General features: G+C 34.6%; 2 protein-coding genes across 3 annotated transcripts; both read left to right on the forward strand.

The window, feature by feature from the left end:
- Positions 1 to 2,160: 2,160 nt before the first annotated feature.
- Positions 2,161 to 7,299, forward strand: LOC21401453. Its single transcript, XM_010111525.2, has 4 exons — positions 2,161 to 2,210; positions 3,613 to 3,920; positions 4,212 to 4,328; positions 4,419 to 7,299. Exons 2-4 carry the CDS (start codon positions 3,627 to 3,629, stop codon positions 6,990 to 6,992), a joined length of 2,985 nt encoding a protein of 994 aa, XP_010109827.2. The 5' UTR covers positions 2,161 to 2,210; positions 3,613 to 3,626; the 3' UTR covers positions 6,993 to 7,299.
- Positions 7,300 to 9,015: 1,716 nt separating this feature from the next.
- Positions 9,016 to 15,779, forward strand: LOC21401454 (uncharacterized protein At4g19900). 2 transcript variants are annotated; one of them, XR_002903389.1, is made up of 6 exons: positions 9,016 to 10,403; positions 10,507 to 10,656; positions 12,287 to 12,421; positions 13,616 to 13,810; positions 14,978 to 15,310; positions 15,405 to 15,779. XR_002903389.1 is itself a non-coding variant. In XM_010111526.2 (5 exons), exons 1-5 carry the CDS (start codon positions 9,196 to 9,198, stop codon positions 15,162 to 15,164), a joined length of 1,875 nt encoding a protein of 624 aa, XP_010109828.1. In that variant the 5' UTR covers positions 9,016 to 9,195; the 3' UTR covers positions 15,165 to 15,779. The 2 variants fall into 2 exon arrangements, 1 of the variants encoding a protein (XP_010109828.1); XM_010111526.2 differs by having other exon boundaries at positions 14,978 to 15,779.
- Positions 15,780 to 16,523: the final 744 nt, after the last annotated feature.

A 16,523-nucleotide genomic window follows, 5' to 3' on the forward strand; every position in this document is an offset into this window, starting at 1 on the left:
AAACCATTACCCATATGTATATCAATATCTATAATCTATATCTCTTATAACTATATTATAAATAGGAGGATCCTTCTCATTATTATTCTAATTTAAGTTATTTTCTTCTTTCTTACTTCAAATAGTTTATATCTTTTTATTATTATTATTACTATCGATGTCTAGCACTTTAGGGTTTTTCTAGTTTCTATTAATGTCTCTAAATTTTAGATTAGTCTCATTTAAGTCATTTTGTATGACTTTTTGTTAAAATCACATCAGAAAAAAGGGATTAAATGTGGTCATGTGGTTTTTATCCATTTACTTTTAACAGATATTCAAACAAAAAGAGCACGTGCATTACTCTAGTTTTTCCATATGTTTTTAACTTCCAACAAAAGATGTTAAGTGGGAAAAATTCAAAATTTAAGTAGTAAAGTGAGAGTTTTTAAAATTTAGAGGACAAACTGAGAATGACCCAAAGTTCAGAGCATTGATAACAATAATTTTTCTTTTTTGAAAATCAGATAAATAGCTTTTTTTTACCACATTTTTAATAAATGGCTAAACTTTATATTTTTTTAACAAATGGTAGTACTATTTTTATTTTAGCAAATGGCCTTTTTTATAGTAGTCAATCAGTGATTGTTTGATTTATAATTTTATCAACGATTTATCATTAATAAATATATAATTTGTTGATTAAAATTAATTAATTATAATTTATTTCAATTAATTACTGACTCACATTGATTAATATGCACCTTGTAACACTTTACTCTTTGATATTTAAAACGTAATATTTGTTTTCCTAAATAATGAAACGTTAACAAAAATACCTCATATGTTAAAAAATTTAACATTTTGACACGTATCACATAAATATCAGTTGTTGTTAAATAATTTAGAGCACAATTACTATTTTACTTATGCACTATATTTTTTTAGTATAATTTACATATAAAAATAAAAAAGACTCTTAAAATCTGTAACTTACATTTAACTAATTTTGGATATTTCGTAATTAAAAGTCAACATTTAAATTAATTTTAAAATTGAAATTAAATTTCAAAACATAAAGTTACTAAAATATCTTTAAAATAACTAATTAAATGTAAATTTTGGTTAAAAAATTGATGGAGAATTTTTTTCTCAATATTTATTGTTGAGAGAGAACGAATGTTGTATTTTAAAAATTAGGAGATAAAATGTTAAAAATAGTAGATGTGTTTGGAGTTGTTTTTGTTTCAGTTTTTCACGTTTTTTGAGAAAGAAAAAATGAAAACAGAAAGAATAAGTGTTTGACACAATTAAAGATAAAAAATAGAAATGAAAACGATTTTTTAATTTAGTGTAAATTGAGAGAGAAATGAAAAACAATAGCAGATGTGTTTGGAGTTGTTTTTGTTTCAGTTTTTCACATTTTTTGAGAAAGAAAAAATGAAAACAGAGAGAATAAGAACCCGTTCACTTCGTTGATTCGAGTTTAGAATTCGAGTTTTTCTACAGTAAAAAGCTCTCACAAACAATCACATCTAACTTTTTTACTACAGTAAAAGCTCTCACATAAAATCACATCTCAACTCAAATTCTAAACTCGAATCAGCGAAGTGAACGGGGCCCGTTTGACACAATTAAAGATAAAAAACAGAAATGAAAATGATTTTTTGGTTTAGTGTAAATTGAGAGAGAAATGAAAAATAATTTTTAGTCGTTTTTCATTTTTTGTTTATGTTTTCTCTTCTCTCGAGTAGAGAGAAAGAGATAGAGACATTAATTGATTTTTTTATACTGAAAACAATCTTTTAATAACACTATCAAATGCATTTTTAAAAATAATTTCTATTTAAGATTAAAAACGTTTTCATTTTCATATAAAAAATAAAATCATTTTAAAACGAATTCTAAACACACCAAGTATAATTCAAAGGAAATTTTTATAATTAATCCACATTTTTTGAAATACAATCCTTAGAGTTTAGGACCAACCACGCCACTAATCCTTAAATAATAATATAATAATAATCATAATTAGAAAGAAACGTGCTGTCGTGGGAGAACCGTCACATAGCGAGGCCTAATTTTGTGGGTCTGTATATATACGTATTATATATATTGTTGTGCATATATATATATATATACACACACCAGGGCTTCTTTTTTTCCCAAGGGGAAGTTCTCGTTTGCTTTTTGGTGTTCTTCAAGGCCGCGCTCTCTCTCTCCCTCGTACGGTAAATCTTCCATTCCTTTTTCTCTATCTGCTTTTGTTGTAATCGATTTTCGAAAATCTCAATTGCATTCGAAGTTATATAGAATGACTATCACGATCAACTTGTTTGTTTTCCTTCCAGTCCATTGTCGTATTCTTCATCCAAACTAGTTTCTCAAAGTGTTTTTACTTTCCTCCGAAAAAAGAAAAAAAAAGCGTTTTCACTTTTCAGTCTGGTTTTTTTTTTTATGTCTTTCTTTGGCCAACTTAATTTTTCTCTTTTTTTTAAGTTTTTTCTTTTTTTCTTTAATTTTGTTTGTTTATTGAGTTTCCAATGGATTTTTCATTGAAAGTTATCCTACATTTTGCTATTTAGGGTTTTTTTTGTTGGTGAATATATCTCATGTTGCTTCTATAGAAAAAGCTAAGAAATTGGCCACTAATTATTGTTAGTTAGAATTATTAGGATCAATACTCGTACAGTTACTGCTTTTATACTTCTAGTTTTAATAAAATATGAAAATAGAAAAGTTTAAATTAACTTTTTGTATTTCTCTATCACTTTTTTTTGAAATCATTTGTGGTTTTTTTTTTCTTTTTTTATGTTTAGATTCATAGTTATTTCTTTAGTACAAACAGCTATCCTCCAATTGTTTTTTTTTTTTTTTTGGGTGAATGAAATAGTTGTAAACGCGAAACGTTTTGGACACTATTAGTAACTAGAATCTTTATGGAGGATACATGAACGCTACAAGGTTGAATATCTAATATGCTGGCTATATATAAGGTATTTGGAGGATTAAAGTATTTTTTTTTTAATTAATATGTCACTACTGAAAGCTTGTCACTAAACTTTAACTGAAAGGAAGCCAAAAATTCTGGCGTTATTACCAAGTAATAGGCACTAAATATCTCCGGGCCTGTGTATTGTTTTCTTGAACCAATAACACTTGAGAGTAATTCTCCGACTGAAATGAGTCCTAGAAATGCTTTAATTTATGACTAAAAGGGTGTTCCTAGAATTTTTTTTTCTTTCCAATTGTTAGTGATGAGCTTCTCAACTGTATTTTCTTTGTTGATCTTCAGAGTTCAGCTCGAGGAGCATTATTTGCTAGATTGTAGTTGTGGGAATTACTTTGTCGATGCACCTTCTATGATATCTGAACCGAAGCATGTAGTAATATGTCCGCTTATGCATTAATTTAGGAAGCTCTTTTTTCACATGACCGCTCATTTCTTCTGCTTTAAACTTAGATAGAATTAAAGTCAATGTTGAAACAAAATTCTATGGCGATGTATATCCAAATTTTGTGATTAAAAAAAAAAAAGAGAGAGACGTAAATTGGTTTTGTAGCCCATGGTGACAATGCTTATATGCTAATCTTTTTGTAGCGATTTAGAATATTCTTTGTTTGTCGACGTAGTGTTTAACGGCAGGATGGAATCAATGAAGTTGGCTAAGAAACAAAATAATGCCTTTGCTAGCCCACCTGAATATGGTGCAATATTCATGTCGAATACTGCGACAAAAAAGGAGTGTCTGAGACGAAAACTATTTGGCCTTCCATCTATGCATTGCCACTTTGTAAAACATATTAAAGCTGGAATGATCTTGTTTCTGTTCGAATATAAAAAGCGGTTACTCTATGGTGTATTTGAGGCATGTTCAGATGGCGGAATGAATATTGTCCACAATGCTTTCAATTCATCAGGAATGCATTTTCCGGCTCAGGTATGGCAAACCAGTATGGTTTTTGTTGCTTTCGTTTTCTGGTCTTGAAATAGAATAAAACAAACAATGGTGAGGGAAGAAGACTTTTTGGCAGCGGGAATTGCTTAGCTCTTTGAAACCTGTTAGTGTTATGTGGATCATTAGTACTTCATTTACACTCCCACACCCCCTGTTTATCCAAAACCAAAGGAAACAAAAGTGCACTGCACTTGCAAAGCCCTCGGATGGGATAATCTCCAATTCTATCTCAAATGTCAAATAATACTTTTTTTTTCTGATTTTTATATCCAGGTGAAGTTCAAGACTATTTGGGTATGTGAGCCACTTCCTGAGAATGAATTCCGTGATGCAATCAAGGAGAATTATTTCACAGCAAAAAAGTTTAATTTCGGGCTCTCTAAAGCTCAGGTTTTTTTCTCCCATCTTAAAATTAGACCATCTTGTATTTAAGTTATCTTTTAAGTGGTTTATGGTTATGCATCTTCCATTTTTTTGTAGGTTTGGAGACTTCTACAGTTGTTTAGTTCGAGAAAATTAGGCGAGCCTGAGCAACAATTGGCCAAGGGTAGAAATGCAAAATCAGCTGTGCACTCATTGGACAGAGTCAGACAAGTTGATGATAGCAGTTGTGAAGTTAATGATAGAGTAAATGGTGTTCATGTTTGGGGAAATAGTGATGTGGATAGTGAGCCTAAATCAGCCACTACTACTGATGATCTGGTGTTGGAGTTTGATAAAGTGGAAAGCAACAATAGCAAGTTCCAAATGCATGGATGGGGAAGGAACGCATATCCCCTGCACACTGAACTTCTGCCAGCCATTCCAACCAAGTACTCCAAGTATCATTTTGGCGAGGTCAGAAGACTTCCAGGTGATGAGTTTCATGTGAATGATGGGTTTCAAATTGAGTGTCACAAGGACAGCGATTTTGAACCTGCCATTGGAAGTGAGTATCCTTCTTTGCTTCAGTCTAAACTTAGGTCCGACGTTTCTACGAAGCCTCTTTTTGTACCAACTCCTTTAGCTTCAGAGAAAACAAAGCCACCTTCCCCAATTCACCATCAAATGGAGTTAGAACTGCTGGCTAACCTTTCTTCTAAAGCGTCTTACAGAGATGCGGTTGTTATGAGCCCTCACTCTTACGATTCTGTTGCTCCTGGTTTGAACTATCAATGCCCATCATCGAATAATGTCAATGTCCATTCTATAGGAGGATGTCTTCCACCTTATGGTTATTCTGAGAATGTCATTTCTTCCTCAAGAAAACAACCATTTTCATCATATTCAGAGCCAAAAGGAATTGACAAATTCCTAAACAAAAATTCAACATATAGGGACCACACTTGTTTCTCAGTTCTTAATCCTATTGACAATTCACATCATGGGACAATTATTGGTTTGTCACAGGCGTCATATTCTGAAAACTTGGATGCAAAATCCTTAAAGGATCAAACTTACACTGGCTTGTCCTCTTTAAAGTTCTCTGCGGCAGCAGATATGCCGTCCGTGAGAACCACAATCAATCCAAGGGAGAACAAGTTCTCATATTATCCACTCAGTTCCCACAAGTATTCTTCGATGGATGATTATGGCTATCAAGTAGAACCAGAAGACCATCTAGAGCACGAAGCCACTTGGAGGAAGAAAGGTGAAGCTCTTATGGATAATACGACTTCAACATATGAGGACTCATTCACATTGCAAGGTTGTGTTTCCTCTGTTGATCCTCATACTGTGCAGAATTATGAGCATAATTGTGATATCGAGCCTTACCAAAGTTCTGACACATTATACTCTGTTCCTCCTAAGAATAGGATCAGTGTGTTTTCTCGCTTAGCTTTTGCTCCAGATGCACATCTATCAGGGCATAATGCTGAGATTCACTATGAGGTTAGCAATTCGTCCAAGTCAGTGCATGGAATCATGGAAATGTTGGATAAGAATCACAATCAGTGGGTTAAGTTGAAGAAGTCCAAACCAGGGAATAAACAAGATGATGTTGAAAACCTTAGGAACAAAAGAAAAGTTACCTCTTCCTGTAAGGCAGAGAAAGATTGCTTGAGAGTTTCGGCAAAGGATAAGCAAAGCTTGCCAGCTGGAGCAGATGTTATAAATGTCGATTGTTCTCTAGCTGGAGCAGAGGATATGGAAGGGGTTTTCTCTATGGAGAAAGTGACTCAATTGGGTGAAGCGATGCCATTTTTCAATTTCAAGCGCCGAAGTGAAATGCGCAAGCTTCATCATGATGGGGGTACTACATATTGTAATGTAACTTCAGAGATTGAGGGTGTGTCGGTAGGGCAACAAAAGAAAAGAAAGTTGGTTAGGCCAAATTTCAGTAAGAATGTCTCCTCTGTCCATGAAGGCGTAGAGAATTATACTCTGATTTTACAAGAATCAGCGCAAGAAATTCCTATCATGAAAGACAAAACAGGAGGTTGTGAGGCTTCAATAGTAAACCAGAAGGATGAAAAGGAAATCTCATTTCATAGTGGGAAAGAGCCGCATTTGATCTCTCGACCCTATCATGGAGATTGGGACTTCAATAGTGAAAGAAGAGACACAAGAGTCGGAAGTTGCATCAGCTCCAATAGGATTGGGGATGAAGTTGGAAAAGCGTCTGCAAAGAACAAAATCGACATCCGACATGCTGCAGCCCCGAGTATCTGTGAAGATAAGAATCCTGATGGCGGTTTGACGGGAAATGGGCCATTCCTAGATCATCATAAAACGTGCCATTTCTTTGGGCAAGAAACACTTCCGCGACTACCTGAAGAGAAAGTCGCAACTGGAACTGAATTTTCTGGAGATGAATGTGAAATGAACAACAAAGTGGAATTGCTTCCAACTTCTCAAAGTGTTAATGAAACGTGTCCAAACAGTTCTGAACATCATGCTACCACGAAAACAATGAAAGGCTCAAGTAATCAACTTTCTGAACTGCAGAGAGAGGGCAAAGAACACACCGCTCTCTATGTAGACACTTGCAAGGAAAACGTCCCGCAGACTTCTCCGAGATCCAGTACAAAGCCATCGGAGGAATCTAATGGCAAACCTGTTTGTATCTCATGAAGGCTAAGGGAAAAAAAGGAAGCTGAAGAGATGAAATTCACGTAAATGATGCTAAGGTATTAAGAATGAACCTAAATCTAATCCTTGCACTATTAAATACAATATTTTGCGAGTGCTGGTGTAAATGATGAGCGCAAGGCTAACAAATAGCTTCTTTTATTTGTTTTTATTTTTTATTTTTTTTTAATCCTTTCAAATATTAGGTAGTATTGAACTTTGCTAAAAGACCAAATCCAACCACTAGTTACTTGGTTTGTCAATGGTTGTGCAGTTGGCATAAATTTTATAGTTTTTCTTTTGTTTGTCAGTTAAGCTGTTATTGCTTTAAGTACTTTTCAAGACGTGCATATTATTGCTTCATGTGACAAACGCCTTTTTCGTATGCAATGTTGAAGATAAGTTTATTGGTCTGTTATAGCAAATTATGCGTCTAAACTCTTAGCCAAAAAAAAAAAAGAGAGAGAGAAAAAAAAAAAAAGAAGCGAGATTGTCCAGTACCTTTGGTGTACCGATAGGTCATGATTTTAATAATTAAATTTGTGTATTTTTTTTTTATTTTTACATAATTTTATGTAGATTTGATGAATAAGAAACGACGTACTAAAAAAAGTCTAAAAAACAAAAGCGCTTAAACATTATTGGTGGTCAATATAGCGTCAAATCGTTGTGGGGTAAGCCAAGTTTTCTTACATGCTCCTCCTACAAAAGCTTGTGTATTGAGGACTGTTTTGGGAGGATAGAAGAAGTAATATTAATATAGAAATAAATATATATATATATATTTTTTACAAATATATACAAATAAATTTTGTGCCAAAGCAACTTACATAATCGCTGGTTCAACGATCTCATCAAGAGCCTTGATGACGAGCCCTGGGTCTCCACTGCTTATGCGTGTGGGGGGGTTTGTAGATCTTGCTTTCCTTTCGACCTCGTGTTGCTTTGTCCAATGAAAATCTTTAAGCTTTTAACCCTTAAACTTTAGTATTAATCATTAACATTAACATAAATAAAAGAGCTATAAGCTTTAAAAGGTTTTTCTTTCTTTTAAAATGTGACACTACAAGGAGAATTCTCCTTTTTAACACGCGGGCATTATGTTTTTGTTTTCTTTTTTTGTTCCTTTTTCTTTTTTTTTTCTTTCCAAAGTTGTTATATAATTCAATTTTGTTTATATCAAATCGTAACGTCCCTCTCAAACTAGTAGCTAAAAATAACGTCAATTTGAGAAAAATATTAACTAAAATAAAATAATGTTGTTTAATAGAAAAATAATATCTGTCACACGTACAATCCTCAAGCAGAATTCTTAGGGCCCGTTTAGTTCGCTGATTTAAGTTTTTAATTTGAGTTGAGATGTGACTTTATGTAAGAGCTTTTTATTATATTAAAAAAGTTAAATATGACAGTTTTTGAGAATTTTTTACTGTAGCAAAACTCGAATCGGTGAAATGAACGAGACCTTAGTATTACTAATTTCATTTCTTATGATTTCCAAACTCGTTATGAAACTTTATACTATTTTTACTCAATCAACTGGAACTTTTATTTCAGACTTAGCTTACTTACATCAAAAGAATTATATATAAGCGCAAACTTAATAAATAAACCATAAACCAATATCCACTTTTAAAATATATTTTTTTAATATTTAGTACCAACTTGTACAACATTAATCTCATAAAAGTGTGCTCTTTTTTTTAAATACTTTTTTTCTTTGTTTTGCACTTACTAAAATAATTTATTTTACGCATATTCTTATTTTTTTCGTTTTTTTTTCTTCTCATAAAGTCATTTTATAAATACAAATTTTTAAATTGTTATTTTATGAATACAATTTTTCTATTAAATTATTTTTACAGGCCTCGATTATGTATTGAATTTCTGTTTTCTTGAATGAAATTCTCATTAAAAAAACAAAAAAGGAAAGGGGAAAAAAAAAGAAAGTTGCCATTGCTTAACCGACACTTTCAATTCCCGCACTTCCGATTAGCATTTTTTTTTTTTTTTTTGAAAGAGAAATTGTCTCACATTTCCATAACCCATCTCCATTTCTTCGTCTTCAACATTTTCTTCCGTTACTAGTGAAGTATCACTCTGAGTCCGAAACCTGCAATTTTCAATCTTCTCCCAAATGTGTCTCCCAAACCTCCATGGCAAACCCAATCCCTGACGCATCTCCATCTTCTCCAGCGGCGAAGAAATGACGAACAGACTCCTCCTCAGAAACCTCAGCCTGAGATCCCGCCGCCGTCCCCGCTACGGCGCCTACGCCTGCGCCGCCGCCGCCGCACTCCTCCTCCTCCTCTCTGTCTCTCTCCTCTACTCCCGCCTCTCCCACCACAACCATTCTATCCTCCTCCGCCGCCGCATCCCCGACGCCGTTTCGGTCGCCAATCCCCTCATCTCCGACGACTCCCAGGACGAAGACGCAGCCGTCGCCGTCGACGACAGGATCGACGAGCTCGACGACGTCGTCTTCGAGGACTCCCCTCGCGACGATGAGCCCTTGGAGGACGACGACGAGCAGATTCCCGACAAGAATCGGCTCAGGGTTTCCGGCTTCTTTTACGACCACGTGAACGGCGCCATTCGTAGGAGATTCAGTCACAGATCGATCGACGACTGGGATGACGAGTACTCAGGGTTCAGCCTAGGGCTGGTGGCAGAGGATCAGAGTAAGGCCGCGTTTGGATCTGATGATGTTCCCGTTGATGAAACTGTGAGGAGGAAGGCGAGCGAGGTGGTTGGGATTGAGGACGCTCTGATGTTGAAGGTGGGAAAGAGGGTCTCGCCTCTGAGAGAAGGTTGGGGAGATTGGTTTGATAAGAAGAGCGATTTCTTTAGGAGAGATAGAATGTTTAAATCCAATTTGGAGATTTTGAATCCTTTAAACAATCCAATGCTTCAAGACCCTGATGGCATTGGCGTCACTAGCTTGACAAGGGGAGATAAGTTAGTCCAGAAATCTTTGTTGAATGAGTTTAAGAGAGTTCCACTTCTGATGAAGAAGCCATTGGGTGTTGTTGAACTTCCAAGGACTTCCCTAAAGTCCAAAGTTGGTGAGAATGGTAATGAGATTAAGAAAGCCGAGCGTAGGACTCTGGATTCGAATGTGGTTCGGAGGAGGTCGGAGTTTGAGAGTTATGTATATGCTGATGGCAAGAGATGGGGTTACTATCCCGGATTGCAACCGCATTTATCGTTTTCGGATTTCATGGATGAGTTTTTCAGGAAGGGGAAGTGTGATTTGAGGGTGTTTATGGTGTGGAATTCTCCACCTTGGATGTATAGTGTAAGGCATCAGAGGGGGCTTGAGAGTTTGCTCCACCATCATCCAGATGCCTGTGTGGTCGTGTTTTCAGAGACTATTGAGCTTAACTTCTTTAATGATAGCTTTGTGAAGGATGGGTATTTTACTCGAATTATTAGATTTCTCTATTCTTTGGAACATATTTATGTTGTAAATTTTCTTTTTAAGTTCTGAACTTATGGGTTTCTTTTTGCTCTTCAGTTATAAAGTCGCTGTTGCTATGCCAAATCTTGATGAATTGCTGAAGCATACACCAACCCATGTGTTTACTTCAGTCTGGTTTGAATGGAGGAAGACAAAGTATTATGCTACCCACTACAGCGAGCTTATCCGCCTTTCTGCGCTTTACAAGTAAGCATAATTACCCTTTCCAGGGAAAAAAAGAACCAAAAAGAAAAAAAGCTTCATCATCTGGGTTGTGGATTAGTTTTGTCCATTACTTTTAAATGGCTACACTTTTGAAAGCATTTGGTTTTCATATTAGAGAACATTTAATCGTAGTCATAGACCATGATACACATGGTTGAATTAAGAGAGTATGTATGAGAAACAATGTTTGTATCAATTTGCTTGAAGAAGAACGCAAATATTTGACATCATCTGTGCTAACCTGACATATTAATTCTAGGAGTTAAAGAGCTAGTTACTCCTTGTTTGAGTTTGATGCCTACTACTTCTAGTGTCTTATAAGTTATTTTGATTCAGCTTCTAAAAAGTAAGGATTAGAGTTGGTGTCCTTAGCATTACATTTACCTCTTTCAAACAGAGCATTAATGACATTATTATAATAAGTAATTCCTTCTTCATTGACCTTGGTTCCCAAGCCATCTGCAAGAAACATGTATTAATAGAAACATCGAGATGGGAAGAACCTAAGAGATATATTGACGTATACTCCTTCTCTATAGAATTTTAGGGGTCAAGGGTAATTTATGTTTTGGTTAGATGTCTCCATTAGATTTGAATCGATTCTATCACGAATTTCATATAGGACCTAAATTTTACAAAGTTTATCTAGATGGTTATGGGAGTCCGGTGAGACTAGAAGAGTCAAATTCTAGAGTGCAATTTCCATTTCTTATTTCTTGGATGTGGCTACATGGCTGTGTCAAACGTTGGAAGCTATATGCAAGGTTGAGAACAACGTGGGTTTCAAGAAAAAATTCAATGGATCAGGAATGAAATAAAGTTTAGAGAGAGAAGCTCTCCCTTCTCTCTAGGATTCCAAATCCAAATGTCATTTTAGAGTTTTTCTGCTTCTGGTAAAATGTTTTCACCTAAATTCAACCGATTCTTCCAAGAATTTAGGATTGGATCAAAACTTTTCAAAATTTATCTAGGAGCAGATGGGGGAGTAATTAGAATGAGGAAAGTAAGTTCAATTCGTTGGTTCTTTTTATCATGTTCAATTGGTGCAACATTTTGGTTGAGTAATACTTTTGATTTTATTTGCAAATCTGTGGTGAGACAAGGCTTTAAGCGAAAATTCAGCAATAGTTTGATGACTCTTCTAGTTGAAGTGTTAAGGAATACGGGGGCAGAATTCATAAAGATAATGAGAGTGCAGGGAGTTGTAGTTAGAAATCTCTTCGTTCCTTGGGATCAAACAAAACTTGGGTGGAATTTTTTTTTAAACAGTTCATTTTAAGGCTGCTGATGGCGGTCTTACTTCATCAGTTCTGCCCAGTGGTTTGTGTTAAATGCCTTAAGATGTGAACATATCACTAGTTGTTTTTCTTCCAGTTCATTTTAAATGTTATGGTGTATCATTGAAACAATTATTTAGACGACTATTTTATCTATTTGAGGTGATTCGACAAGAAATTAATTTGTTCATTGCAGGGGAAATCTGTGCATGTATGTTCATCATGTAGGCTGTGTTGGTTTTATTACAAGCAGGACTTCTTCTGATGTCAACGTTTAGTTTGCTTTCCAATAGTGTAATAATTTCAATTATGAATTTCTGTTGTGTGCTCTCCAGGTATGGTGGAATATATCTCGATTCTGATATTATAGTCTTGAAATCATTATCTTCACTTAGCAATTCTGTTGGTATGGAGGATCAGGATAATGGGCGTTCTTTGAATGGTGCTGTGATGGCGTTTAGAAGGCACAGGTACTCGTGCTACTGCTGGGTTTATTTATTCATTCTCTCCTTTTCCTCTCTAATTGTGAGATGATATTTCTAATTCTTTGTTTTTTGATAGGAAATGTTGAGCTTCATTATTCTCTCTCTCTCTTTTGTTTGTTTTTTTTCCTAATTGGAATAGCTGAACTTTATTAAAAATATATTAAAAAGCAAGTACAATATAGAAACAAAGGAGCATGACGGGATGAGATATCCGCTAAGAACAGAAAATAAGGAAAAAACACAGACAAATATCTCAGTTAAAGAAAGAAAACAAAACTCATAAGCCAATATGTCATCCCAACTAAGTAAAATCAGTGAAATTTGGAAATCCTTGAAAGATGCATCTGTCGGAAAGCCAGGAATTTTGCCCGGTAGTCTAAGAGCCATTGGTTTGATTTTTGGGAGTTTCAACTTGTTTGGAAGGATTTTATTTTATTTTTTTCTTTATTTTTTTTGTTATGCGTTAAAGTATATTGATTTATTTTTTTATTTTTGGAAGTTTTAGTGTTACGCGTTAAAGTATAGGAGTTAATGTTGGTAGTGGTTTCTTGGGGAATTAATGTGGGAGTTTTTAGGGCCTCTTGTAAATGTCTTGCAGTCCATTGTCTAAATGGTAAACAGAATTTCAGTTTAGCAATCTCATTTGAAGAGAGGCTTTCCAGTTCCTATCTTTGTTTTCAATCCTTCCCGAGCTCCAACAGTGTTTGGAGTGTGTTACAGTTTTTTCCTTTACATCAGTGTCCTCCGCACTTTGTTTCATAAAATTGCTTTCAACTGATATGGGTGTGTTTGTATGTAAATAATGGTAAGGGAGTAGAATGATCCGAACTATATGGATAGAAGTAGTAATGAGGGAGAAGAACACTTCAGCAGGTGATTGGAAGAGAATATAGTGTGAACTATCTGAATAATGTAGTCTATATTATTTTCTGTTTGTTTCCATATTGGGTGCTAATTAAGGGTCTGCGTTCCTTGTTAAAATTGGTAAAAGCAGCAAGTAAACTGGGGAACAAAAGCATGGTGTTGGAAGACTGATGGATTTTCTGGAAAAATAAACCAGTTTTCAACACTTATATACTGACGTGTTTTTAGTTTACTGTAGTTTAATGAAAGAAGGAAGTTAACATGTGAATTTTAGAAAAGTTTCGTACTTGATATTTTCTTTTCCTCTCCATGCAGTCCCTTTATAAGCGAGTGCATGAAAGAGTTCTACATGACATATGATGACACTCGGTTGAGATGGAATGGGGCTGATCTTTTAACAAGAGTTGCAACAGAATTTTTAAGGACGGAGAGAAACACCATTCGAGAGGTGGAGTTGATAATGCTTCATTCATCCATTTTCTTCCCTATCAGCTCACAGAATATTACAAGGTATAACTTAAAACTCTCAACCGTTAACTATAAAGTCCAAAAGTGAGCAATTTGTTTCGTAGCCAAAAAAAAAAAAAAAAAAAAAAAAAAGAAGCAAGCAATTTGTGATTTTGGTTCCACAATTTTTCCAAAATTTTCCGCCTTGCTTAGCATAGAGTTGTCTTCTTATGTTATGTGATAGACAATGGGTGTTCTAATAGGCCCTATCTATTACTTCTTTACACTCACAGAAAATGTAAGAACACTAAAGGCATACAATAGAATTCATTGATAGGCAATGTCATGTATGCGATTTTTTTTTTCTTTGAAGCAAGAAACGAAGTAAGTTAATGGTAAAAGAAAAAAAAAAAATATATGTATATACAAGAGGGGAGGAAGTGATTTCCTCAATAAACTGACCAAAAACAGAGCTAGGGTACAAAAAGAGTGCCCGGCCCCTAACTAAATCTGAGAAAATCGGATTGTCAAACTTTCTCTGTATTTTGCTTTATCCCATACAACAAAACTATCTATCCCATAATCCTCAAAAGTCCTACGGTTTCTTTCCAACCAAATACCCCAAAAAATTGCCAATGTAGCGGGCATTGCATAAAATCCTATCCCTAGAATGAAGATTAGGCACTAAGAAAACTCAAACAGCTCCTTCCATCTCCTAGCCAATTCCCATGATAAACCCTACTCCTAGAACAAAAATTAGGCAGTAAAGTATTTGTGATTTTAGTACTGTTGATAAACTTAAATGGCTTCTCAAGTTCTTTGAACAGTGGATTTTAATTAGATCCGTAGTAATTATATTTAGTGCTTGATATAATGGGGCCTGTGGAGGTATAGTCATTGTCATATGCTTGATTCATATGCCACTTAATGTAGGCCCATCTTCGTTTACCCATCATCTCTTAGCTCGGCAGATATTTGTATAATGCTGGACGTGAATTGGAAATCTTTTTTCACTTGCATGATCAATTTTTTCTTCTTTTTCATTTGTAGTTTTTGCTTCCTATGCGTGTATTTATGCGTATTTATACATTTGTCTATTCTGTTTCTTTTCCTTTCTGTTTTTGTCCATCGTTACACGGCTCAGAGTGTCAACCCTTTACTGAAGTAGTTTGTTGTATCTGTTTTTCTTATACCACCACGTATGCTTTAATCTATTTGGTTTGCAAACAGCTACTTCACCACCCCAACGACTGAGGCTGAAAATGCTCAACAAGATGCTTTGCTTAAAAAGATTCTCAATGAGTCATTGACATTTCACTTCTGGAACAGCGTAACGTCTGCTCTCATTCCAGAGCCAGATAGCCTTGTGACCCGGCTTATTGACCACACCTGTATCCGATGCTCTGATGTGTTGTGAATTCAAATTCAACTCGGCATTTTCTCCAAAGCTGGTAATACAGAAGGTTATTGCATCCACACTTTTCGATAACCGTTTCTCGCTAACATCTAAAAAGAAAAGGTTGAGGCATTATTCTGTTATGAGGCATTATACATAAACTACAGGTTTTTTCTTGTACTGTAGTCTTATACCTTGTATGTTCATTACAAAAAAGAAAAACTAGTTTTCCCTAATAAGTTGCAGTTTTTATGTGTACAGAAAAATGTATTTTGGTCTTAAGATGTCAACGCCGTCGTTTGTAGTTTATATTCTTAGTCTTTGCAACCAATTTTGGATGAGGGTTGCACATACTTCTTGTCCCTTCACAAGTCCACCTGCATTTGGGTTCAGGCTTTGTAACTAAGAAGGAAGAAGCATGCAGCTACACCGGGTCGTCCTTATAGAGGCCCCGGCGCGTTTTGTTACAAGCATATTGAACTAGGAACATTAGCTGTGTTTCTGCCAGGAAACTAGAATAAATAGAGATTTGCGCTCTTTTGTGCATCCGAATTTTGTTATGATGTATATGAGAATCATCTGTTGAGACTCGATAGAAAAGTAAACATTCGTTTGTGGCTACTCATTGTGGCTAATCATTGCTAATTCCCCTTTTATACTACTAAATCCCCCTCTAACAAACTACTAACAACAGCTCACTAGTGGGTTACACTAACCGCCTACTAAGCTCTATTAAACAGTTGCCTATCGAAGTCATTAGCAGTTAACTTGGAAATTTTGGATTTTCATTACTCGTCCATGTTATGATACACATGCATGGTCTATATTTTGAGTCCGTTTAGTTTGTTGATTCGAATTTTTAATTTGAGTTAAGATGTGACTTTATGTGAGTTTTTTACGGTAACAAAAAAGTTAAATGTGATTATTTTTAAGAATTTTTTACTGTAATAAAACTCAAATTTTAAATTTAAATCGGTAAAATGAACTGGACTTTCATTTCTCGTCTTTTTGGGCTTGTTTGTTTGCGTTTTCATTTCTATTTTTCACGGTTTTCAAAGTAAAAAAATGAAAACGGATGTTAAAAACGTGTTTGGTGCAATTTTTTTTAAAAAACAAAACCAAAAACGTTTTTGTCTTTTTATGGAAATCAGAAAATGAAAAAAAGATGTTTTCATTTTTTCGTTTTCGTTTTCTGTTTTCTGAAAAACGGATTTCACTTTTTTTTTTTTTTCATTTTTTTCCCTCTTTTCTGAAACCGTTTTTGTATTATATATGTTTATTTAATATATTTATTTAATATAATATAGTTAATATATTTAATAATATTATTTATTTAATATATTTAATAATGTTATTTATTTAATATATTATGATTTAATA

Source organism: Morus notabilis, unplaced genomic scaffold (assembly GCF_000414095.1).
Source record: "Morus notabilis unplaced genomic scaffold, ASM41409v2 Scaffold96, whole genome shotgun sequence".
Classification (NCBI taxonomy): domain Eukaryota; kingdom Viridiplantae; phylum Streptophyta; class Magnoliopsida; order Rosales; family Moraceae; genus Morus; species Morus notabilis.